Raw genomic sequence first — 26,117 nt, 5'->3', positions numbered from 1 at the left:
GTTTTCTATATATGGTCATGCCATCTGCATGCAGAGATAATTTTACTTCATCTTTCCAATTCAGATGCCTCTTATTTTTCTTTCTTGCCTGATTGATTTGGCTAGAGCTTCCGGGACTATGTAGAATAGAAGTGGTGAAAGCAGGCATCCTCGTGTTTTTGGTCTTAGGAGAAAATCTTTCCAACTTTCACCATTGAGAATAATATTAGCTGTTGGTTTTTTATATGTGGCCTCATCATGTTGAGGAAGTTTCCTAGTTTATTTAGTGTTTTTACCATGAAAGGGTATTGAGTTTTGTCAAGTGCTTTCTCTGCCTCAACTGAGAGAAAACCTTGTGGTTATTTTCTTTTCATCCTATTAATGTGGTTTATTATATTTGTTGACTTTTGTATGTTGAAACAGGAATAAATCCCACTTGGTCGTGATGTATAATTCTTTTAAAGTGTTTCTGGATTTGGTTTGCTAGTGTTTTGCTGAGATTTTTGCATCAATATTCCTAAGAGTTATTGGTCTGTAGTTTTCTTCTCTTGCAGTGTTTGTCTGGCTTTGGTGTCAGGGTAATGCTGGCCTCATAGATTGACTTATAAAATTTTTCCTTTTCTTTAATTTTGTAAAAAGAGTTGGAAAAGGATTGGTCTTAATTCTTCTTTAAATATTTGTCAGAACTCATCAGTGAAGCCATCTGGCCTAGGCCTTTTCTCTTTTGGAAGGTGTTGATAACAATTTTACCTCCTTATGAGTTACAGATCTATTCAGAGTTCTATTTCTTTGTGACTCATGTTTTTGGTAGATTGTGTGTTTCCAGTAGTTTTTCCATTTTATCTAGGTAATCAAACCTTTTAGCATACAATTGTTCATAGTATTCTCTTATAATTCTTTTCATTTCTGTAAAATGTTAGTAATTTTAATTTTCACTTTTTTATTAATCAATCTAGCTGAAGACTTGTCATCTCTTCAAAAGAAATAACTTTTGATTAAGTTTTCTTTGTTGTTTTTCTATTTGCCATTTTATTTATATGAACTCTAATCTTTATTTCCTGCTTCTGCTATGCTTGGGTTTAGTTTGCTCTTCTTATTCTGGTTCCCTAAAGTGTAAGGTTTTCGGCTTGAGATCTTTTTTAACGTATGTGCTAAAGACTGAATGTTTGTGTGTCCCCCAGATTCATATGTTGAAATCCTAACCCCCAATGCAATATTTGGAGATGATTATATCATGAGCATAGGGTCCTCATGAATGGTGTTAGTGCCCTTTTAATTTTTTTATTTTAGTAGTTTTGGGGGTACAGGTGGTTGTTGGCTACATGGATAAGTTCTTTAGTGGTGATTTCTGAAATTTTAGTGCATCCATCACCTGAACAGTGTGGTCTTTTAACCCTTACCCCCTGCCAACTTTGCCCTCTAGTCCCCAAAGTCCATTATATCATTCTTTGCCTTTGTGCCTTCATAGCTTAGCTCCCACTTAGAAGTGAGAACATACGCTATTTGGTTTTCCATTTCTGAGTTACTTCACTTAGAATAATGGCCTCCAGCTCCTTCCAAGTTGCCACGAAAGACTTCATAAAAAGCCATAAAAGATTTCACTGCTTTTTATGGCTTAATAGCATCCCATGGTATATATATACCACATTTTCTGTATCCACTCGTTGGTTGATGGGCACTTTGGTTGGTTCCATATCTTCGCAATTGCAAATTGTGCTATAAACACGCATGTGCATATGTCTTTTTCATATAATGACTTCTTTTTATTTGGGTAGATACGCAGTAGTGGGATTGCTGGATCGAATGGTAGTTCTACTTTTAGTTCTTGAAGGAATCTCTATACTGTTTTCCATAGCAGCTGTACTGATTTACATTCCCACCAGCAGTGTAAAAGTGTTCCCACAACCATGCCAAAATCTATTGTTTTCTGATTTTTTTAACAATGACAATTTTTGCAGGAGTAAGGTAATATCTCATTGTGGTTTTAATTTGCATTTCCTTGATGATTAGTGATATTAGTGCCCTTTAAAAAGCAACTCCAGTAGGGTTCTCCAGAAGAGTCCCATTCTCCATGTGAGGCCCCATCAAGAAGACAGCCATCTATGAAGCCTCACCAGACACCAAATTTGTTGGTGACTTGATCTTGCATTCCCAGCCTCCAGAGCTCTAAGAGATAATATCTATTGTTTATAACCCACCCAGTTTATGGCATTTTGTTACAGCAGCCTGAGTGGGCTAAGACAGTATGTGTGTAAATTACCTTCTTAGCACTGTGTTTGCTACAATCTATAAGTTTTAATATGCTGTGTTTTTTATTTCATTTGTCTCAAGATAATTTCTAAATTTCCTCGTGACTTCTTCTTTGATTCATTGGTTAGTTAAGAGTATGTTGTTTAATTTTGCAAAGATTGGGAAAATTTGTGATTTTTTAAAAGTTTTCCTTCTGTTAATTCCTTTCATGTGACTTGATAAGACGCTTTGTATAATTTCTGTCTTTTAAAGTTAATTAATACTTCTCTTCTGGCCTAATATATGGTCCATCCTTGAGAATGTTCCATGTGCACTTGAGAAAAACGTGTGTTCTTCTGCCGTTGGATGGAGTTTCCTGTATATGTCTGCTAGATCCAGTTAATTTGTGGTGGTGTTTGAGTCCTCCATTTTCTTATTGATCTTCTCTCTGGTTTTTCTACTCGTTATTGAAAGTGGTATATTAAATTCTCCAACTATTGCTGTAGAACTGTACAGTTCTTCCTTAAATTCTGACAATGTTTGCTTCATATATTTTGGGGCTCTGAGGTTTATTGCTTATATGTTTATGATTATTATATCTTCTTGGTGAATTGACCCTTCTATTAATAGATAATACCATTTTTTATCTTTTGCAATTATTTTTAACTTAAACTTTATTTTGACCAGGCATCGTGGCTCACGCCTGTAATCCCAGCAGTTTGGGAGGCCGAGGCAGGTGGATCACTTGAGGTCAGGAGTTTGAGACCAGCCTGATAAACATGGAGAAACCCCGTCTCTACTAAAAATAAAAAAGATTAGCCGGGCACGGTGGTATGCGCCTGTAATCCCAGCTACTGGAGGCGGAGGTTGTGGTGAGCTGAGATCGTGCCATTGCACTCCAGCCTGGGCAACAAGAGCGAAACTCTGACTCAAAAAAAAAAAAAAAACAAGTTTTTTCTGTCGGATATTAGTATAACAACCCACAACCCAAGCTCTCTTTTGGTTACAATTCACAGGGAATATATTTTTATCCATCCTTTAACTTTCAACATATTTGTGTCTTTTTTTTTTTTTTTTGAGTTGGAGTCTCCCTCTGTTTCCAGGCTGCAGTGCAGTGGTGCGATTTCAGCTCACTGCAATATCTGACTTCCTGGTTCAAGTGATTCTCTTGCCTCAGCCTCCCCAGTAGCTGGGATTACAGGCACGCACCACCACACCCAGCTAATTTTTGTATTTTTAGCAGAGATGGGGTTTCACCATGTTGGCCCGGATGGTCTCCATCTCCTGACCTCATGATCCACCCGCCTCAGCCTCCCAAAATGCTGGGATTACAGTTGTGAGCCACCACGCCCAGTGGAATTTGTGTCTTTAAATCTAAAATGAATCTCCTGTAGATAGTGTATATTTGGATCGTGTTTTATTATCCACTTAGCCAATTCCTTCCTTTGGATTGGAAAGCTTACTCCACCTACATTTAAAGTAATTACTGATAAGGAAGGACTTCTACCATTTTGCTATTTGTCTTCTGTGTGGCTTAATATTTTCTGGCCCTCATTTCCTTTATAACTGCCTTCTTTTACGTTTAGTTTCCTTTTTGTAGTGACACATTTTTTTCCCTTCTGATTTTCTTTTGTTTATATTCTACAGATATTTTCTTTATGATTACTATATTACATACAACATCCTAAGGTTGTAACAATCTAATTTGAATTAATACCTACTTAACTTCAATTGTGTAAAAAAAAACTGTACTCCTGTATGGTTCCATCTTCCATTTATGTTGTTGATGTCATCTTGTACCTCTCAACTCAGTCCATAAAGGCACTCACATTGATCTAATATCATGAGTGGAAAACAGTATTACTTGCCATAAACAGAAGGCATTTATAACCATAACTATAGGCTTAAAAAAAACCAATTTTCTCATAGTCTCCCTAAATCCTATTCTCATTGGAAGCTCTGATCCTGAAGCATGTCTTCCTCTTGAGACTTCCAGAGAGTTCAAAGCATATCAGCACTAAACTAAGAATCAACTTGATATACTCAGAACAATCAGAAGTGAATCCAAAAAGGGATGTAATTTGATGTTTTTAAAATGTTTGTTTCGGGTAGCTCTTAAAACCATTTCATGTTCCACAAGAGCTATTGCTTAGGGGTCAAGTGAATCGGTCATGAAGCAAGAATTAAATTCAAATATCAACCCTCTCAGCGAGCAGCTGAGTGACTTTGAGCAAGCAAATGTGCCTCCCTCAAGCCTAGGTTTTTTTCTTATTTAAAATGGGCTACAAAAAAAGTGCCAGCTTCACACAAAAACATGTATGCAAATGTACATAGCAGCTTTACTCTAAATAGTCAAAACCTGAAGACAACAACCCAGATGGCTTTCAACAGGTAAATGGTTAAACAAAAACTCAGCTACATCCATAACATGGAATACTGTTCAGCAACAAAAAGGATCAAACCATTTGTGCATGCAACTTGGATGAATCTCTGGGGGATTATGCTGAGAAAAAAAAAAACAGTCCCAAACAGTTATATGCTGTATGATTCTATTTATATAACATTCTTGAAACAACAAAATTATAAAAATAGAGAACAAATTAGTTGTTAGCAAGGGGTCAGGGAAGGTGAGAGGAGAGGAAGAGGAAATGAGAGGGAGGTGGGTGTGGTTATAAAAGAGCACCATCAGAGATCTTCCTGATGAGGTGGGGAAGCACAAACCTACATATGTGATAAAACTGCATACAACTAAATACACACACACACAAGTGAAATGGGACATCTGAAGACTGGTGGATTGTATCAAGGTCAGTATTCTGCCTAAGATACTGATCATATGGTTTTGCAAGATGGTACCACTGTGGAAAACTAGTGAAGAGTACAGGGCATCAATCCACATTATTTTTTGTAACTACATGCCATCCACATTTGTCTTAAAATGAAAAGTTAACTTAAAAACATACTAGACTCATAGGCTTTCTGTGAGGATGAAATGAGATAGTATTTAGGGAAGAAAATTCCCTCAGCAAATGTTTATTGACCCCTCTCATCTGTCCAGGCTCTATGTGAATGCTGAGCTTATAGCAGTAAGCAAGGTTCACACCATAATGGAAATGTCATTCTAGTGTAGTGTCACACAAAATGAATATATATATATATATATATACACACACACATACAGAGAGAGAGAGAGAGAGAGATGAAGTCTCACTCTGTTGCCCAAGCTGGATTGCAGTGGCGCGATCTTGGCTCACTGCAACCTCCACCTCCCAGGTTCAAGCGATTCTCCTGCCTCAGCCTCCCCAGTAGCTGGGATTACAGGCATGCACCACCATGCCCAGCTAATTTTTGTATTTTTAGTAGAGATGGGGTTTCACTATGTTGGGCAGGCTGGCCTTGAACTCCTGACCTCATGATCCACCCACCTCAGCCTCCCAAAGTGTTGGGATTACAAGCGTGAGCCACCGCACGTGGCAGAATTGATATTTTTAAACATTGTCATTGAAATTGGTTTAATCACAACCACTCATAGAGCAGTCGCATGCATCATGCGCTACATGTAATGAAAATAGACTCAGAAATGGCAAAACTTGCCCAGGTACCGAGTAGAAACAGAGGCAGAATTCAAACCCAGATTGGAACCCAAGGTTGTGGCTCATCACCTCTGAATTCACTGCCTTCAACAAAGGAGCTCTCTTCTTTTTGCAGGGTGACCCAGAGAAGACAGCTGAAGTGGAATGTGGGGACTTCTACAACACTGGGGACAGAGGAAAGATGGATGAAGAGGGCTACATTTGTTTCCTGGGGAGGAGTGATGACATCATTAATGCCTCTGGGTAGGTGTGGCTGATGCTGGGCTGGCTGTTGTTGCCGTCACATGCCTCATGGAATTTTGCTTACCTAGACATTTTTTCATGCACTGGTGAAATTTCAGCCTAAATCTGAATAGAGCCGTGTCTATGGTGCCCTGATTCCAGGCTTCAGTGCACCTCCCGAACCTTCTCTGCACACAGAAGAATCAAGCAAAATGAAATTCAAGAGGGTCTGGAAGAGGAGCCATAATAAGACACTGTGCAATTTACAGTGGGGTGGGGGGAGTGGAATTGAGAAGGGAGACTCTGTCTTGGTCTCCATAGGTTCAGGGAGCCTATTTCATGTTTGTGCCCCTCTAATGCAGCACGAAATGTCACAGGACAAACATAGTAATAATAATAGCTAAGCTTTAGCTATTGTTTATTTTTATTATTATGAATATATTTGTTATAAATCTATGAGCATAATAAATCTATTATTATAAAATTATTTATTAGTATAAATATATTATTTACTATAACTATTTAGCTAACCTAGAGTACTTACTATGTGAAAATACTGTCCTTAATGCTTTATATAACCCACCTCTCAAAGCTGGATGGGAGATGTGATTATTATCCCTATTTTACTAACGAGGAAACTGGGTCACTGACCAGCGAGGAAATTTGCCTAAAGATTCAAAGATAGCACAGGATGCAATCCAGGTTTGAACTGAGGTAGTCTGGCTCTAAGCCCCTGTCCCTAACCCCTACATGATTTTTAAAAAGGCAGATTACATTACAGCAACAATTTCCCTTGGATATTTTGGAGAAATTGATGGGATTTTTATTTTTTTATTTTATTTTATTATTTTATTTTATTTTATTTTTCTGAGACAGAGTCTCGCATTGTCACCCAGGCTGGAGTGCAGTGGCCTGATCTTGGCTCACTGCAACCTCTGCCTCCTGGCTTCAAGTGAGCATGTCCAGCTAATTTTTATACTTTTAGTAGAGATGGGGTTTCACCATCTTGGCCAGGCTGGTGTTGAACTCCTGACCTCAAGTGATCCCCCTGTTTCAGCCTCCCACAGTGCTAAAATTACAGGTGTGAGCCACCATGCCCAGCCTGGATGGGATTTTTTTTTTTTTTATTTCTAAAACATGATGTACTGGAAATTTGCACAGAGAGTAGATTTTAAATGCTCTCACCACAAAAGAAAAAAAAAGGCAATTATGTGAGACGATGGATATGCTAGTGTGCTTGAGTGTTTTAATCGCATTACTATGTATATGTACATCAAAACATCATGTTGTAAGCCTTAAATATATATAATAAAAGCCGAAAATCCTGCTGATACAATGGGAAATAGTATGCAGAATTTGCACGCATGTTTAAGACCAAGTTTGAGGCTTCCAAGAGATTTCGTGTTGGGGGAAGCTGCTTGGGCCAAGCTCTGAGGATACAAAACATTAGCCCTCCTCCATCAGTACAGGCAGTGAGACAAGAAGCCGGGAGCACCGGAGTCTTGTATTTCTCAGCCTATAATGTCCAGGTCTTTACACTTTGGGCCCATGACACAGACAAGTCAGGGGTCTCTGGCTTCCTATGACCTCCACCCTCTGTGCCAAAGGAAGCTGTGACTCCAAAGCAGGAGATCTGGGGACTTGGTTCACCCCAGCCCTGGCATCTGCCTCAGAACCCTTCATCCTCCAGGTATCGCATCGGGCCTGCAGAGGTTGAAAGCGCTTTGGTGGAGCACCCAGCGGTGGCAGAGTCAGCCGTGGTGGGCAGCCCAGACCCGATTCAAGGGGGGGTGAGGAGAACACAGAGATCATCATGTCTGTGCGTGGGCACTAGGAAAGCAGGTGCAGGGGAAGCATCCAGGCTTTACCTGTGCAGCCTTGGTGGAAGGGCATAGTGTGCATGTGCGTTTACACGGTATGGCACCAGGGGACAGTGTGGACTCTGTAGCTCTGAATAAAAGGATGCTAGATACTATGTAATGAGCACTTATATATGCCAAATCACTTAACTCTCACACAATGTAGTAATATAAGAACACTTATGCTTTTTATAGATGAGGAAAGAGAAGCAGGAGGAGGTTAAGTAATCTCTCCACATCACCCAGCTAGAGTAAGGGGTGGAGGCAGAATGGCATCTCAGCAATGTGGCTCCCGAACATACATGCATTTGTATATTGAAAAGTGTTATTAGGCCGGGCACGGTGGCTCATGCCTGTAATCCCACCTTTTGGGAGGCCGAGGTGGACCAATCACCTGAGGTCAGGAGTTCAAGACCAGGCTGGCCAAAATGGTGACACCTCGCCTCTACTAAAAATACAAAAAAAATTAGCCAGGCATGGTGGGGGCAGGTGGGCGGAATGGGGGATGGGCACCTGTAGTCCCAGCTACTTGGGAGGCTGAGGCAGGAGAATCACTTGAACCTGGGAGGCTGAGGTTGCAGTGAGCCAAGATCACACCACTGCACTCCAGTCTGGGTGACAAGAATGAAACTCTATCTCAAAAAAAAAAAAAAGTCTTTCTTGATCGCCTTCTATATGTGAGACCTTGTGCAGTAAAACTTGGATAACATTGCTAATCTAAAAATAATAAATTGCCAGTAATTATGAAATGTCCATTGGGTTTCTGGCACAGAATTACATATATAATAACAGTAAAAATGATGATGAAAATATTGATGACGGGAGTAATAATAAATGAAATCCAGCTGGATGTTTTATATGTATTATCTCATGGAAGCTTTAAAGAAACCAAACGAAGAATGGAAGGTTTATTGTCCCCATTTCACAGAAAAGAAAACTGAGGTTAAGGAGAGGTCAAATAACTTTTCAAGGCATGGAGTGGGAATTGGAAACACAGGGATTTACGCCTGGTCCTCTCCTTTTCCAAAACACTGTAGGGTTCAGTGTCACCTTGTTTTACCACTCATTCAATAAACATTGACTTTTTAAGCTATGGAGTAGGTTGGCACTCACTGTGAGCCCATGCCTTCATTCTGCAGGTGGTGAAGGCCTTTATTGTCCTGACCCCACAGTTCCTGTCCCATGACAAGGATCAGCTGACCAAGGAACTGCAGCAGCATGTCAAGTCAGTGACAGCCCCATACAAGTACCCAAGGAAGGTGAGTGAGGGCAGATGGAAGGGATCTGGTGCCCCTGAAGTGTTCCCTGCTAGGACGGGCTAGGTATCACCGTAGGTAACAAACAGCCCCAAACAATGGAGCTTTACAACACTGAAGGCTCTTTTTCTGCTCATGCCTCATGTCCTCCATGGCTCTCCTTGGCCCTGCCCTCCACATCTCATTCTGCCACCAGAATAAAGGAGCAGCCTCCATATGGGACCTGTCAGCTGCTCTAAGAGATGAAGGAGAGGGTGGTCAGTCTCAATGGCTCCCAACTCTTTTGCCTCAAGGTTACATGCTTCACTTCCACTCACATCTCCTGGGTCAAAGCAAATCCCATGGGTACATCCACCTTCTAGGGGCCAGGGGGAGAACCTGAAATACTTGGGGACTCCATTAAGGCCACCATATGGTGTCAGCCTGCATGGGAGACTGTGGAGGGGCAGAGGAGGAGAGTGGAGAATTGTTAGGAAATGGCAGCAGGACTCAATCACTGTGGATTTGCGGAAAAAGGAGACTAGTCAGATGTAATTGGCAGTGAACTCAGAACCCACTGCACACCTAAGGCAAATCCCTGGTCACTTTAGTCTCCCCAGTATGGTGAGGACGAGGGTGGGGCATTGAGAGTGTTGATTTGGGAAAGTATCAGGAGTGCCACGATTCCAATGTTTTCCTTCTTTTAAATGAAATTCAGTTGCTCTGCTTCCTCCAAGTCCTCTGTATCTTTAGAATTTCCCAGGTGAGCACTCATAACGCAAGTAATAAAATACTGATATCAACAATACCCTGTGTTGAGCATTTATTCAGGGAATTAACCTATGTTAAATGCCCTCCCTCTGTAATTCTCCCTAATCTCTAACCTGAGATAACTTGGGACCAGATTCTCCCTCCTGGCACCAGCATCTCAGGGTAGACCTAAGCACCCTTCAATAGCCAGGACACAGGGGTACAGGAGGGATGCCCCATGTGGCTCCATGGCTCCTGCCCATGGCCTGGATGAGGCCCCAGCAAGGCCAGGGCAGGACGGATGTCCAGGGTGGTCAGCCTTGGTTTGGGGACTACATTTGCCTGCCAGACCACCTCTGCCACCCCACCCAATGGGCTTCCACCCAGTGGTCTTCCACTCAATGATCTTCCACCCAATGGGCTTCTGCCTTTGTGTCCCCCAATAATGCCCATGTGCACATGCATCCCAACCTATGGTGTGTGTGAGTGAGAGCCCCGACCTCTAGGGACCCAGGACTCCTGCAGCCCTGCCATGGGCCTAGGAGCCCTGCCTTCAGCTTTCCCCTGTAGGACCCTACATATCAGATCTTCCCAGTGACCCAGGAACTCTGTCCCCCAGCCCTTGCCAGAGGACCCCACTCATTCACCCTCCCAGGGCCTAGGGTCCCTGTAGTCCAGAATTCCTTGACCACAGACAATTTTCCTTCTTTGAATGTAACCCTGTCCAGGCATCTGGAGCCCTCCTCACATCCTTGGCCTGGAATTCTGTAACCTGACCCTTTTCTCCATCCCTCCTTGGGGCCTAAGAGGGAACTTCCAGGGGGCCAATGGAGGCTCAGAAGAGCAGGGGCAGAAAGGGCCTAGCCTGGGAATGAGAGGAGCACATATTGTCCCCTTCTCACCCACAGAGGGCCCTCTGTGACTGCCAATTTCTTAGGTGTACAAACCCAGGAACTCACAGGTAAATAAACAGACACCACAAGCACAGAGACACAAAGGCACAGAACCGCCCCAGCTTCACCTGGGCACTCAGGAGTATGGCCCACAGACAGGCTTACACACACACACACACACACACACACACACACACACACACACACACACACACACCAGGAGACCACAGATACACAAGGCCATGAGACACAGCCCCACAGGGCAGACCCCACACACAATGGACACTCATGCATGCACGCACACACACACACACAGTCACAGACCTACAGGCAGGGAAACAGAGAACACAGACATTAAGAGAAACATAAACACTCAAATAGAGACACAATCAGGGACACCCAAAGGAGAGGCGAATTCACACACACACACACAACACACACACACACACAACACACACACACACACCAAACAACACACACAGATACAGAACACAGACATACACAGACACTCTCACAGGGGCATACATGCCCAGAGACACATTACACAGTCACAAACACACATATTTGTACAACAAACACACACTCATTCAGGAAGAAAGACACACAAATGCATACAAAGATAGAGAAAAACAGAGCTATCCAGAGACAGCTACACGGTGACATACTCACAGATACTCAGACGCACAGGTGCATACGTGCAGATTAACACATCCAGACATGCACACAGTCCCAGACCCCAGCCCACAGGACAACCACACGGCAATGGCACTCCACAGGGCACTCCTAAGGCAGTGGAGAGAACAGACCCAGGCATGACCTGGCCCTCCTGAGCTCTCTTGGAAGGGGATATGTTCCAGGTTCCAAACCCAGGGCTGGGTGTGTGCCCCTTCCAGGGCCTTCAGAAGGGCTGTTCCTGGGCCCTGAGATGCCAGAGAGGCCAGGGTTGGTGACTGTGGGGACAGGGGCACAGGGTTGAGCCTGGGACCCTGTGTCGGTATGTTTAGACAGGGCGGTGTTGCATGGCGCTTAGCAGATCTAGAAGTCAAGAGAGAAAGAGAGGTGTGCCCCCCAGGACCCTACCCTGGGCCAGAGTGGGCTGGCACCCAGAAATCAGAAGGTCTGCGAAGGTTCCAGAGAGGACTTGTCCTTGGGTTGGGGGTGGGGGTTCAGGTGGGGGGAGGGGACCTTGGAAGAACATGAGCTTCTTGTGGATTGTCCACTGTGAGGCACCAAGTACCGGGCCGGGGATTTGTGAAGAGGGAGTATAAAGCCTCAGGATTTGCTAAGGCAGCTTCCAGACAGGAGAAGGTTTGGCGGAAACCAGAGTCCTGCTCCTGAGCCTCCCACTCCCCTGCCCCAAGTGTCCTGCTGCTTCACTGATAGCTGATCGCCTTTCTCTCTAACCTGTAGCTGAATCTCCCACCGGTGCTTGAGGACTTAGTTTGAACCGGATCCTTTCCCAGAGCCCCTTGTCTTCCTCCTGCTCTGGGTGCCCAACAGCCCTCCCTTCCCTTCCCTCCTTTTCCCTGCCCTCCCCCTCCCTCCTCAACTGCAATCCCACCCCCATCCCTATCCCCTTCCTTCCCCCAGTCCTAAGCCACTCCCACCTCTGTCCTGGCCACCTCAGGGTGCCCTGAGAGGACCAGGACATACTTGTGTGGTGGCTGCTGTTTTGGCTCCTCCTGCAGGGGTTTTCTAGCCATCAACCCACCCATGTAAGTAGATGCTGGACCCATGGGGTTTCTTCCTTTTTGTTGGGTAGTGTCAGGCGGCATAAAACTACACAACCTGTACTCCTCGCACACTGTGGGGGCCGAGGTGGGCAGATCGCTTGTGTCCAGGAGTTCAAGACCAGCCTAAGCATCATAGCAAAATCCCGTCTCTATGAAAGATTAAAAAAAAAAAAGTTGGTCTAGCCTGGTGGGGCATGCCTGTAGTCCCAGGCTGAGGTGGGCAGATCGCTTGGACCCAGGAGGTGGAGGCTGCAGTGAGCCAAGATTGTGCCACTGCACTCCAGCCTGGGTGACAGAGTGAGACCTTGTCTCAAACAAAACAAAACAAAAAAGTGAAATGTCATTTGAGTTTTGTGTCATCTGGTTTGATGATTTGTTTAGAAACTTCGGAGTCATCCATGTGTTCTCCTCTTGGGAGCTGCCTCCAGGGAGTCTATGTCCAATCGGTGTGAAGGTAGCCTGAGAAGCCAATCAGATGGGAGAGGAAAGGCTTGCATCCTGCTGGGATGTTTGCAATGCGAGAGTCACTAGGAGTGACATGACCAGGATGTGAATGAGAACTCTACTGACCTTTGTTTTGTAAAATGTGTCTTGTGTAGATCATTGATTTACCCAAAGCAGAAAGAGTCTTAAAGTCCTATGAGTGTCCAAACATAAAGAAATGACAGGTTTTTACTTTGAAAGTTTCCACCCTCACATTATAAGCCTCACTACTACCCTCAGGAGAGGGCACCTTATAGAGATGAGAGTATTTGTTCTGACCGGCATGCACCAGATTCTTAGAGAGGGATCTGGAAAAGTCTAGTGATGGGGAGCAACCACTGCATCAAGGCAGAATCACCTCGCATGAGTACCTCCAACCAAAGAAGAATTTGTTGTTTCTTTTGAGGTTATGAAGAAGGAAATGTCTTGATAATCTTTGTTGGAATTTTTTTCCCCTTACCTGGCTGCATTTTCATAGATCAGTTAAACTCTCTTTCCCTACCTCACCTTTGAAGACTTGGATAAGTTTTCCTCATTGCATTTTCCACCTTCCCCCTTGCTCATGGCCGTCGACTGTCAGAACCTAAGCTTTCCTTGCCCCTTTGGACCTAATCTAGGTAGGAGCCCACTACTGATAAGCTGCATCCAGATAGTTGTCAGATGTGACAACAGTGCCCAAGATGGGGGATGTTTTCCTGGTCAATGAAAAGATGGCCTTTGTACTTCTCGTGCATTTGATCCACATCTTTAACCATTGTGCCCAGAGCTCCTGGTCCCTTTCAGACAGAGGCTACTCAGAAACAGTGTGTCCTTCCCAGGAGCCCAGGCCGCACTCACCTCCACTGTGAGGCTGAAGATGAAAGTGCTGCAGAGCTCAGAGGCTGCTTTTTAGAGACGTTTTGTTTGCACAAAAGTGAGTCTTGGTATGTCAGTTGGTCTGAATTACATTTCGTATTCATTTTCTCCCCCAGTACTCATAAATCTAGTGTTTGTAAAATAATATGTGTGCCTTTTGTGGCAGTGGCTATACATCCCAGAAAGTTTTTATTGCTTTCCATATGGATTTCCAAGGTTGCTACTTATTGCTTTTTGTGCAATGCTCTAAAATATGAAGGGGAACTCTTGTTATTGGTGTCTTGGTATTGTGTTTTTAACTAACTTCAATTCTCTCAGTTTGAATTATAATTCCAGGAAGACTATGTTATGCAAATCTTTATGGACTTTGAAAATCTGACATGAAGTGCAGCTGTTTCAGCAGCAAAGTGAACATTAATTTTCAAAAGTTAATGTTTTTATAAACTTGGGCTAAACAACAATCTGTGTTTATTTTGTTGAAATATAACCCAGGTATTATTATTACAGCAGCTGTCCTCTCTCAGTTTTGTGTATATATAAACATGTCTTTATGTAATATTTTCATCTATAACCGTAAGCCTTTTTTTCTTATATTTTTCCCATTCTTCCATACAGTGTGGACATATTTTTGGACATGTTACAAATAGTGTAATGCAAATTTATAAATATTTAAAAAAAGATCTTGGCTTCCTGACCATTGTGAGTTTGTATTTTTAATCTCCATTTTAATTTGAATTACAGATTTCTAGGTAAAGTTTTGTAATTATTTTAAAAAATATTTGCAATGTTTTTGTTACATAAGGGAAAGTGAATCCTGAGTAGAGCAGGGAAAGAATAAGATGCTCTGCTCCGGATCGGGAAGGAGCAGGGGGTGAAATGTTACAAATTCTAGAACTTAGAGAACTGAAGATAATTACTTCCTTTTCAAATTCTTAAACATTTTAACCTGTGGTAAAATATTCATAATAAAACATTTATAACATGACCATTGCCGTCTTAACAATGTTGAAGTGTACAGTTCAGGTGTGAGGTATTCTCACGTCATTTTTCAGTTATTTCCTAGATGTCTTTTCCCAAGTCTATCTCAAAGTCATGAAATGTAAATGACGGATCCACAGATCTGCAGCAGAGAGCTTGGAGGTCCAACAAGCATAGCCAGGAAGTTATGCTGTCTGTTGGAGTCCCCATAGTATGGAAATGAGTTTGCCCTGGAAAGGAGAAGAACAGTTTCTTGCCTTCAGGTCAATGACAAGAGTTCCAGTCCTGAGTCATGGAAACATGCTGTAGTGAACTGCAGGGTTAAGGACATCATGTCCTGGAAGGATCTCTCAAAGGCTAATTGTCTGGGTTCTGGCATCAGCCTGTAAATGAGAATCAGGTCTTCCTATGGGAGGAGTCAGATGAAGAGTGATCCCCTGCTCCATCTTGATGGAGTTAGTTGTGATGAGTTGGTGAGATCTGATTTTCCACAGTGAACTAAAATGAGCTTTCAGTGTGTCAAGCACAAGACTGACCCCAGAAGTACACATAGCACATCTCATAGAAGCTTCTAATGGTCCTTATTTACTTAAGAATAGGACTATGGAGCCACAAAGACGAGCTGGAAATTACAGGTGACTTGCTAACAGGCCAGAGTGTTGTTTTTTTTTTTAAATTCTTTCTGTCTGTCAATGGGAGGTGTCAATTCTTCCTCCCCAGTGTTGAATATCAGTTGTTTCATGTATGGGAAGGCAGTGGGGGACCTTTGAATCATGGCCTTCAGATGCCAGAATGGCAGAAAGAATCCCACATGGGCAAGTGGATCATGTGTGTGCATTTCTCTCCGTTTTCATCTCAGGAAGCTGAGAATGAAAGAATGTGAGTGAGCAGAAAAAGAGAGGCAGCTGTCAGAGGTGGAGGAAAAAGGGAAATTGGTTATGGAAAAAATTCACACCTACAAGTGAGTTCAGAAACTGAACACCAGCTACATGGGAAACTTCCATTGGAGTATTTTGTTTTTAACTTTTGTACAATGTTTAGACCCAGTTAACACAGAAATACAAACAAATGGTCAGAAGAAATATTTAGAGAAAGAGAGAATTCACACAAGAGAAAACAAAATACCTTAAGATTTATCAGTGACCAAGACATGTGAAGTAGCAAAACATCTGACCCCAATGGGGTCAGACTGTGTAGAAACTCAGTTCATTTCTGCCATTGTAGGGGTGGTATCCGTTGCCGTCATTCTTAGAAAAGCGTGTTGTAGGATCAACCACATTTTTTCAAATGGACTGTGCCCAGCCATTTCTACTCTGTGAAATATGGCAAGGATATTAATACAAGGAGACTAGAGCTTTATAATCAAAGATGCCCAATGAAGGATGAATGAGAATGGGTAAGGACAATGTGAACTCAGAACCCAGCAGGTATTAAGTAAAAGAGGAAGAATCATTATAGCAACAGTTTTGATCATACTGTACTTTGAAAACCATGTGAAATACATCTTCTGTGTATAGATAGTGTAAGGATGCAGTTGTGAGGATAACAGAAACATGGCAGATTATTTAAAATCGTACTGAAATGGTGCTTATTTGATGAAAGTGATTCTAAACCATTGGAAAATAATTCAAGACACCCAAGAGCTTTGGGGGTGAGTAGAAAGCTACTACAGATGCAAGGTAAGGAGCTTCCTCCCCACAGTTGTAGGCTCCTTCGGTGCTGATGTGGATGATGCCATGGCCGTTAGACTCTCTCAACATATAATTTCTCATGTGTTGGTTTTTTTCAGATTGTCCCTTCTATAAGAAAGGCCCTCGACAACTGGACAGTTTTTCCCCCCTTGCTTTTGGGCATAGTCTGCCAGGTCAGCACGTGGATGTATTTTTCTCCCCACAGCTCTGTGCAAAAGCCTTGTAGAGGGAGATGGCAGAGAGGAAGGCTGCCTACAAGCAGCACAGGTAGGTAATTGTGATAGACATTTTTAAGGATGTTTTTGTTTTAAGATGAAGCTTTGAGTGTCTAGTAAAGAACTTGGTGTTTTAATTCTTCTTCAAGTGAATTCTTTCTCTGTCTTCCAGATGGGAAATGATGGAAAAGCAGAGAGTCATGGAGATACACAAGAGTCAGGAGCCAGCCCAGGGACAACTGGGCCTAGAGAGCACTTTCTGGAGAGGTAGGAGCTCACTGTGAAGGTAGTCACTTCTGCTGCACAATCCACACACCCTGCTTCTCCTTTTGGGGTTGAGAGCTCAGGTGGGGTAACAATTATATTTCCTGGAAGCAATTCTAAGCACTTACTACAGAGAACATGTGTCTCGCTTGGTGGCAGGACCCTATTTTTCTCAGATGCCCTAGCTGAATGTCTTTTCGATGGTCCCCTGAGAATGGCAGAGCTCAGGATCCTCCACTGACTGTGGACGTTGCCCCACTCTGACATCTTGGTTACTTTTAACTGAGAAGAGGAGCCTAGAAAGCAAAGGGACCAGCTCCCCTTCCACCTTCAGTCAGCATCAAGGCTTTATTTTTCCTTCATTTGAGAAAAGTAATACCAATAACATTTTAGAATGGGAGCTATATGTGCTGATGAGAGCAGATGTTTTCTGGCTATGTCTTCATAGATCAATATTGCACCATGAGGTCTGCTTTAAGAAAAGAAGCATTTATTTACATTTTTTGGAGCTTCATTTTTTTGTTTAATTGTTTATTGTGGACTATATAATATAACTCCATTAGTAAATTAAATTTCCATGTGATCTTACTCTTCTAACATTCTAGGTGTAACCCTAAAACTTTTCAGTTAATTTCTGACACTCTTACCTTTTCTCAGTACTTCTCGTCATTTTATGTCCATTTCTGTTCTTACATTTTGATAGTACCTGGACAGATATGAAAGTTAAAGTAGCTATAAATGTACAGAACTTTAAATGTCCATACGATTTGAAGAAAAGGAGCAGTGCTGTTTCTTTTCAGGGTTTATTGATATTCTTCCAATCCATGGCTGTTTCTATTTTAAATTTTAGTCTCTGTTTACAGGATGAGTGATCTTTTTTCTGATGTGTACTGGGAACCCCTGATTTAGAGCTCATTTGTAGCTTCTTAGAGCCCTACCTGTCCAGAGGCGGTTGATAGTTAAGAAAACCCATGGACCAGGGCTCTGAGGTGTCTGAGCCAGCCAGCCACTCAGCCTCTAATCCGGCCACTTGGCCAGCCAGCAGCTCAGCCAGCCCAGCCTCCCAGCCCTCTTCTAGGTCAGACTCTCACCCAGCCATTCGGCCAGCCTCCCAGCTGGCCGTTAAGACAGCTAGCCTGTGGGTCTCTCTGCCAGCCTCCCAGGCAGACTGTTGGTGAGCCTTCGAGGTAACCTCTAAACCAGGGAGCCAGCCCACCTCTGGGCAAGATTCCAAGCCACCTCCTTGGCAGATCTCTCAGCCAGCCAACCTGCCAGCCAGTCTCTTAGCAAGCTTCTCAACCAGCCAGGCTCTCAGGAAGCCTCTAAGCCAGCCTCTCAACCAGGCAGCCTCTGAGCCAGTCTCTCAGGCAGCCAGCCTCTCAAACAGCCTCCCAGCCAGCCTCTCAGCCAGCCTCTCAACTACCCTCTCAAGCAGCTAGCCTCTCAGCCAGCCCACCTACTAGCTGGCCTCCAGGCAAGCCTCTAATCCAGCCAGCCTCTCAGTAACCCTCTAAGCCAGACTTGCAGGCAGGCAGCCTCTCAGCCAGCTTCCCAGGCAACCAGCCTCTCAGCCAGGCAGCCACCCAGACTGCATCTTGACCAGCCTTCCAGATAAACCCTTGCTCAGCCTGACAGCCAGCCAGCCTGACGACCATGCTCCAGGAAAGCCTTTAATACAGCCAGCTTCTCAGCAAGCCTCTAAGCCAGCCTCTCAACCAGGCAGCCTTTGAGCCAGGCTTTTAGGCAGCCAGCTTGTCAAACAGCCTCCCAGTCAGTCTCTCATCCAGGCTCTCATGCATTTAACCTCTTGCCCAGCCTCCCAGATGTCCTCTTGGCCAGCCTATATGCACCACCTTTGCCAGCCTCTCAGTCAGTCAGCCTGATAGCCAACCTCTCAGCAAGCCTCTAAGACAGCCTCTCAGCCAGGCAGCCTCTCAGCCATCCTCTCAAGCAGCCACCCTCTCAAACAGACTCTTAGAAGTCTCTCAGTCAGCCATCCTCTCAACAGGCCTCTAAACTGGCTTCTCAGCCAGGTAGATTCTCAGCCAGACTTCCGCTCAACCAGTCTCTCAAACAGCCAGACAGCCAGTCTCTCAAACAGCCAGACAGCCAGTCTCTCAAACAGCCAGACAGCCAGCCTCTCAATCAGCCTGCCTGCCGGCTTCTTGCTCAGCCTCCTCAGCCAGTCTCTCAAACAGCTTCATGGCCAGCCTCTCAGCAAGACAGTTAGCCAGCCATTGTCTCAGCAAACATCTCAGCCAGCCTCTCAGTCAGGCAGATTCTCAGCCTGGCATTTTCTCAGCCTGCTTCTCAGCCAACCAGTCAACCAGCCTCTCAGCTGGTTTCCCCAGCCAGCCTGTTAAACAGCCTCCCAGACAGCCTCTAGGCCAGACTCCCAGCCTGCCTTTTCCCCAGCCTCCCAGATAGCTTCTCAGCCAGACCCCAGCCTGCCTTTTCCCCAGCCTCCCTTGCAGCTATCCTCTGGACCAGGCTATGAGCCACTCTCTCAGCCAGCGGGACAGCCAGCCTCTGAGTCCGTCTCCCAGCTGGCCTCTTGACTGGCTTCCTAAGTGGCCTCTATACCAGCGAGCCAGCCAGCCTCTGCAAGCCTCCCAGCTGCACCATTGGCTGGCATCTCAGCCAGCCAACCGGCCAGTCAGCATCTCAGCAAGCCTCAGCCAGCCATCCGCACAGCAAGCCTCAGCCAGCCATCCACAGAGCAAGCCTCAGCCAGCCAGCCTCACAGCAAGCCTCTAAGCCAGCCTCTCAACCAGGCAGCCTCTCAGCCAGACACTAAGTTAGACACTCAGTCAGACAGACCGCCTCTCAGCCAGAGAGCCTGCCATCCAGCCTCACAATAAGCTGCTTGGCCAGCCTTTAAGATAGCCAACCAAGCAAACTCTCAGCCAGCCAGCCAGCCAGCCAGCCAGCCTGCCAGCCAGCTTCTAAGCAAGTAAACCTCTCAACCTGCCTCTCAGCTGGCCTTTAAGCGAGCCTCTCCACCAGGCAGCCTATGAGCCAGCCTGTCAAGCAGCCATCCTCTGTAACATACCACCAGGCTCTCGGAAAGCCTCTCAGCCAGTCAGCCTCTCAGCAAACCTGTAAGCCAGCCTCTCAGCCAGGCAGAAACACAGCCAGCCATCCTCTCAGCCATCCTCTCGGTCAGCCTCCAAGACACCCCATTGACCAGCGTCTCAGCCAGCTAGCCTGCTTCCCAGCCTCTTGGCAAGTCTCTCAGCAAGCCAGCCTCTCAGCAAGCCACTAAGCTGGCCTCTCAACAACGTGGTCTCTGAGCTAGCCTCTCAGGCAGCCAACCTCTCAACCTCCCAACAAGCCTCTCAGCCAGCCAGCATCTCAGCAAGCCTCTAACCCAGCCTCTCAGCCAGGCAGATGCTCAGTCAGCCATTCTCACCTCCACCCTCTCAGCTAACTACACAGCCTGCACTTGGCCAGACTCCCCAGACAGCCTCTAAAACAGCCTCTAAACAGCCTGACGTCCAGCCCCCCAGCCTGCCTTTTCTCCAGTCTCCCATGCAGCCATCCTCTGGACCAGCCTATCAGCCAGCCTCCCAACCATCAAGGGAGCCAGCCTCTCAACCAGCCTCCCAGCGAGCCTCTTGACCAGTGAGCTAGTTGGCCCTTCGACCATCCTCCAAGTCGCCCCCTTGACTTGCCTCAGCCAGTTAGCCTGCTAGTCAGGCCCTCAAAAAGCCTCTCAGCTAGCAAGCCCCTCAGCAAGCCGCTAAGCCAGTCTCTCAGCAAGGAGGTCTCAAGAGTCAGCCTCTCAGACAGCCAGCCTCTCAAACAGCCTCTAAGCCAGCTTTTCATAAAGCTTCTAAGCCAGTCTCTCAGCCATGCAGATTCAGAGCCAGCCCCCGATCTGTCCTCTCGCCCAGGCTTCCAGGCAGCCTCTCAGCCAACTTTCCAACCAGCCTCTCAGCAAGCCTCCCAGCTGGACTGTCGGCCAACCTCCCAGGCGTCCTCTAGGCCAGCATCCCAGCCCGGCATTGGCCGACCTCTCAGCCAGCCAACCAACCAGCCAACCTCTCAGCAAGCCTTTCAGCCAGCCAGCCTCTCAACAAGATTCTAACCCAGCCTGTCAGCCAGGCAGATTCTCAGCCAGCCAACCAGCCACCTCTCTGCTGGCCTTCCCAGCCAGTCTCTCAAACAGCCTCACAGCCAGCCTCCTCTGGACCAGCCTTTCAGCCTACCTCTACGCTGGCAAAGCAGCCAGCCTCTTAGCCATCCACTCGGCAAGCCACCCAGCAAGTCTCTTGGCCAGACTGTCAGCCTGCCAGCCTATCAGCCAGAAGGCCTGTCATGCAGCCTCACAACCAGCCCCTCTACCAGACCCCCAGGAAACCACACAGCCAACCTTTAATACAGCTAGTCAGCCAGACTCTCAGCGAGCAAGCCTCTCAGGCAGCCACCCTTCATCCAGCCGCTCTGCTACCCTCCCATCTGGCCTCTCGTTGGCCAGCCTCCCAGGTGGCCCCTTGGCCCGTTCCCCAGCCAGCCACCCTCCCATCCAGACTTTCTCCCAGGTTCTAAGCCAGCCATACTCTCAGCAAGCCTCTCAGCCTGGCAACCTCACAGCCAGGCTCTCAGCAAGCCATTCACTCACTTGCCACTCTGCCTCCTCCCAGCCAGCCATTTGGCCATGCAGCCAGTCTTTCATTTAGCCCTCCAGTCAACCTCTCAGCCAGCCAGACTGGCAGCCAGACTGCCAGCCTCTTGGCCAGACTCACAGCTGCCCTTTTTGCCAGCCTCTCAACCAGCCAACCTGCCAGCTGGCCTCTCAGCAAGCAAGCTTCTCAGGCAGCCTCTCAGCCGACCTTTTAGGCAGCCAGCTCTCAGCCAGGCTGTCTGCCATCCTGCCTCTCAGCAAGCCTCTCAGCCAGCCAGCCTCTCAGTAAGACTCTAACTCAGCCAGTCAGTCAGATGGCCTTTGAAACAGTCATCTTCTCACCCAGCCTCTCAAACAACCTCACAGCCAGCCTCTCAGCCAGCCAGCCTCTCAGTAAGCCTCTAATTAGCTCAGCCAGTCAGTCAGACAGCCTTTGAAACAGTCATCTTCTCACCCAGCCTCTCAAACAGCCTCCCATCCAGCCTCTCAGCCAGCCTCTCAGTCAATCTCTAAGCCAGCCTCTCAGCCAGGCAGCCTCTGAACAAGCCTCTCAGGCAGCCAGCCTCTCTCAGCCAGGCAGATTCTCAGCCAGCCATTCTCTCAGCCAGTCGCTAGCCCATTCAGCCAGCCAGCCTGTCACACAGCCTCCCATACAGCCCTCTAGGCCATCTTCCCAGCCTGCCTCTTTGGAAGCCTCTGATGCAGCCATCCTCTGGACCAGCCCATCAGCCAGCTTCTCAGTCAGCAAGACTGCTAGCCTCTCAAGGAGCCTCCCGGCTAGCCTCTCAGCCAGCCTTCCAGCTGGCTTCTCGACTAGCCTCCCAGTTGGCCTCTCAACCAGAGAGACACCTGGTCTCTCAGCAAGCCTCCCAGCCACACCCTTGGGTGGCCCCTCAGCCAGCCAACCTGCCAGCCAGCGTCTGAGCAAGCCTCTCAGCCAGCTAGCCTCTTAGCAAGCCTCTAAGCCAGCCTCTCAACCAGGCAGCTTCTGAGCCAGCCTCTCAGGCAGCAAGCTTCTCAAACAGCCTCCCAGTCAGCCTCTCGGCCAGCCTCTCAGGTGTCCTCTTGGCCATCCAGGCAGCTGGCTTCTTGGCCAGCTTCCAAGACCCCCTTGACTGGCCTCTCAGCCAGCCAGCCTTCCCGCCAACCTATCAATAAGCCTCTCAGCCAGTCACCCTCTCAGCAAGCCTCTAAGCCAGCCTCTCGGTCAGTGAGATTATCAGCTTGCCATCTTCTCAGCCAGCTTTTCTCCAAGCCTCCCCAGCCAGTCTCTCAAACAGCCTCCCAACCAGCTTCCTGGCCTGCCTTTTGGTCAGCCTCCCATGCCGCCATCCTCTGGACCAGCCTCTCAGCCAGCCTCTTTACCAAATTGCCAGCCGGCCTCTTGGCAAGCCTTTCAGCCACCCCCTTGTCCAGGCTCTCAGCCAGCCAACTTACCAGTCAGCATCTCAGCAAGCCTCTAATCCAGCCATCCTCTCAGCCTGCCTCTAAGCTAGCCTTTCAACCAGTCAACCTCTCATACAGCCTCTCAGGCAGCCTCTTGTCTGGCTCTTAATCCAGACAGCCTCTCAGCCAGTCTCTCTGAGAGGTCTGAGTGCCGGCCTCTCAGACTTCCTCTGGACCAGCCTTCTAGCTGCCCCCTTGGCCAGCCTCTCATCCAGCCAGCCTGCCAGCTCTTATTGAAGGGCTGCAGGGTGTCTTGTCTGCACATGGCTTCCATTACCATTGAAGGAACATTTACTAGGAGAATAGCAATTGTTTAGAAGATCAGTTTTACTAGCCTTTAAAATAAGCGCAATAGCACATTGAAAAATCCAAGAAATCAACACTTAAAAAATTTGTGTTTCTGGACTCAGAATTAACGTAATAACAAACAATCGGATTTAAGGGGAAAGAACTATTATCACAAATTAATAACTCATCCAATGCCTATTAGTTAAGCAACTACTATATGCTCAAAATTGTTTTACATGATCTTTGCCCTCATGGATAAAGAGAACAAAGGTAAAAAAAAAAAATACTTTTGACCAAAAGCTCTGTTGGCATCCTACTAAACAAACACAAACCTATTTAATTTTCATAATGTAAATGGCAGCTATTTTTATAATTCTTCTGCGAATAAATTATTTTTTTCTGATTTTTTTGGTAAAACCCAATATTCATAATGAAGTCCAGAACCATGAATTGTTTAAAATGATTTCTTCTTATTTATGATTACAAGTATACCTCTACAGGAAGTCAGGATACTCACACCAAGGCTAATATTCCAGAAGAAAATGGCAAATTTAATAATTCCCAGGAACACAACAACAATGTTAAGCATCCAAGGAATTCAAAAAAAGTCAGGCCCAGGATGAAGATGGCCAGGCAGAAAATTGATGACCTGGAATAATAACAGTTGAAATAATGAGAAGGGTCAATGACATTTACAATATTTCAGTCACAAAGAATTATCCTTAGAAACCCTCAACCTCCTCCAAGAAGTAAGTGCACCCTCAGATATCACCAGGGGATTCCACTGTTTCAAGAAAGATTGGAAATTACCAGTCTCATGCTTCTCGCATGGCTGGTAGTCTTCTTAGGCTTTGTGAATGTGGTGTGTCTTTTTTCTTGGTCTAAAGCAGGGATGTCCAATCTTTTGGCTTCCTTGGGCTATATTAGAAGATGGAGAATTTTCTTCAACTTGGGCCACACATAAAATACACTAACACTATCAATAGCTGATGAGCTATAAGAAACACACAAAAAACTCATAATGTTTTAAGAAAGTTTACACATTCATTTTGGGTTGCATTCAAAGCTGTCCTGGGCTGCATGTGGCCTGTCAGCTGTGGGTTAGACAAGCTAGGTATAAGGTAATTACCTTTTCTTTAAAGTTATTTACTTTTATTTACTTATTTACTTATATTTACTTATGTTTTAAATTGAATATGACATTGTATCTATTTGTCATGTACCATATGATGAAAGAATCCCTCTGAATCATACTTCTTTCTTAGAGTACATGAATTTTTGCTATTTAAAGATCAGCATAAGTAAAAAAATACAATAAAGAGATGATTTCATTCAGAAATAAGTATCAAATTTTAGTGCTTAAACATAACCAATGTAGAGGTCGTAAAAATGGCATGAATAGTATGGGGTTTCTCTAAGATTCTTGATATTAATTCCATTAGACTCTTATGTGAATTAAGACAAAGATTTCACCTGAGTAACTTCCAACACCTTCTGATAACATTCCTACATTGATTCCTTGGATTTAACTGTATATTCTTGAAAACATCTTAATTTTAAATGTTTCAAGATGGCGAATTAAAAAGAGATAGCCATTCAACAGGTTAAACTAAGAATATGCTGAGTCCAAAATGGAAATGATTGAATTAGAGATCTGTGCAACAATGGGAATGATTTCAGAAACATTGTGTTGAGCAGAATAAGGCAGACACAAAAGAGTACCTATGGCATGGCATGCATCTATATACGTGAAATTCCAGAATAAGCAAAATTAACCTACTATGAGAAAGGGATTGGCTAGGAAGAGGGAGAGTTCACTTTCTGTGGTGACATAATAGTGTAGATCTTGAAAAGGAGGTGGGTTATGCTGGTGTATGTACTTTTCAAAGTTAGTAAACTCACACTTAAGATTTGCATATTTTCTTCTATGTCACTCTTCTTTAGAAGAAAATTTTATAAAGAAATATTGAATTCTAGTTAATGTTAGTCTTGCCAAACTGTTCAGCAGGAAGTATGTTGATGCCTCCAATTCAGTTGGAAATACATGTAAAATAAGATGGGCTGAGGGATGGGTAGAGGAATGGAAAGATGGGTAGATATGTGTTGTCATGTTCATTAAAATGTTAACAAATCAATGTTGTATGTATGAGCATTTTTATAATAAAATGTTGATGGTAATTGCCAAAGGTCACTTGTCTCATGTCAGTGAGTTTTCCTTTGAACAAGAGTTCGAAAATAATTATTATTCATGTTCTATATGCTGGAACAATTTGAGACACTCTATCAATTGGATCTTTTCCCTGTCAATTGGCCATGTAGTTGCAAAAATGCAAGGATACACAGGGAAATCTTGCAGAGGTGCTGCTTTCTGGGTTTTGTTGTTTTCAGGACAAAGACCAAATGGGAAGAACAAGTCTCATATCTCTTTCCAAGGGAGAGGATTGGCAAACTATTGGCAATGGTACTAGAACATTGTAAATTGCACAGGTGGCTCACATTCTATTTCTTTTGGACGGTGCTGCCCCAGAGCTGTCTACAGCTTTGCAAGGTCAGTTCAGGATTGGCCAAAGGCTTTTTGAGGGATTGCCTTTGAAGTATTGAGCCTTGAGAAGTGGGCTCTGAGTTCTGACCTCAGACCCAGAGACCCACAAGTCAGTGAGAGGTCAAAAGGACGGACCTCGGGGTCAGAGGAGAGAAATGACCATCACACAGCAGAACTGAGACTTTCTGCTCAGAAATGTGGAGAGTTTGTTCTACAAGTCAGTAGGGACCACAGT

General features: G+C 45.2%; 1 protein-coding gene across 1 annotated transcript in view; it reads left to right on the top strand.

The window, feature by feature from the left end:
• The window catches only part of LOC100972336 (acyl-CoA synthetase medium chain family member 1), a 64,929-nt gene that overhangs the window by 37,069 nt on the left and 1,743 nt on the right, over positions 1–26,117 (top strand). Inside the window, exons 10-14 of the mRNA XM_063598071.1 lie at positions 5,917–6,044; positions 7,714–7,813; positions 9,022–9,141; positions 16,599–16,767; positions 16,888–16,982. Of these exons, the coding sequence (XP_063454141.1) occupies positions 5,917–6,044; positions 7,714–7,813; positions 9,022–9,141; positions 16,599–16,767; positions 16,888–16,898 (528 nt within the window). The 3' untranslated portion in view covers positions 16,899–16,982. The remainder of the gene's footprint in view (positions 1–5,916; positions 6,045–7,713; positions 7,814–9,021; positions 9,142–16,598; positions 16,768–16,887; positions 16,983–26,117) is intronic.

Source organism: Pan paniscus, chromosome 18 (assembly GCF_029289425.2).
Source record: "Pan paniscus chromosome 18, NHGRI_mPanPan1-v2.0_pri, whole genome shotgun sequence".
Taxonomy (NCBI): domain Eukaryota; kingdom Metazoa; phylum Chordata; class Mammalia; order Primates; family Hominidae; genus Pan; species Pan paniscus.
This window is presented reverse-complemented; position numbering and strand designations above follow the sequence as displayed.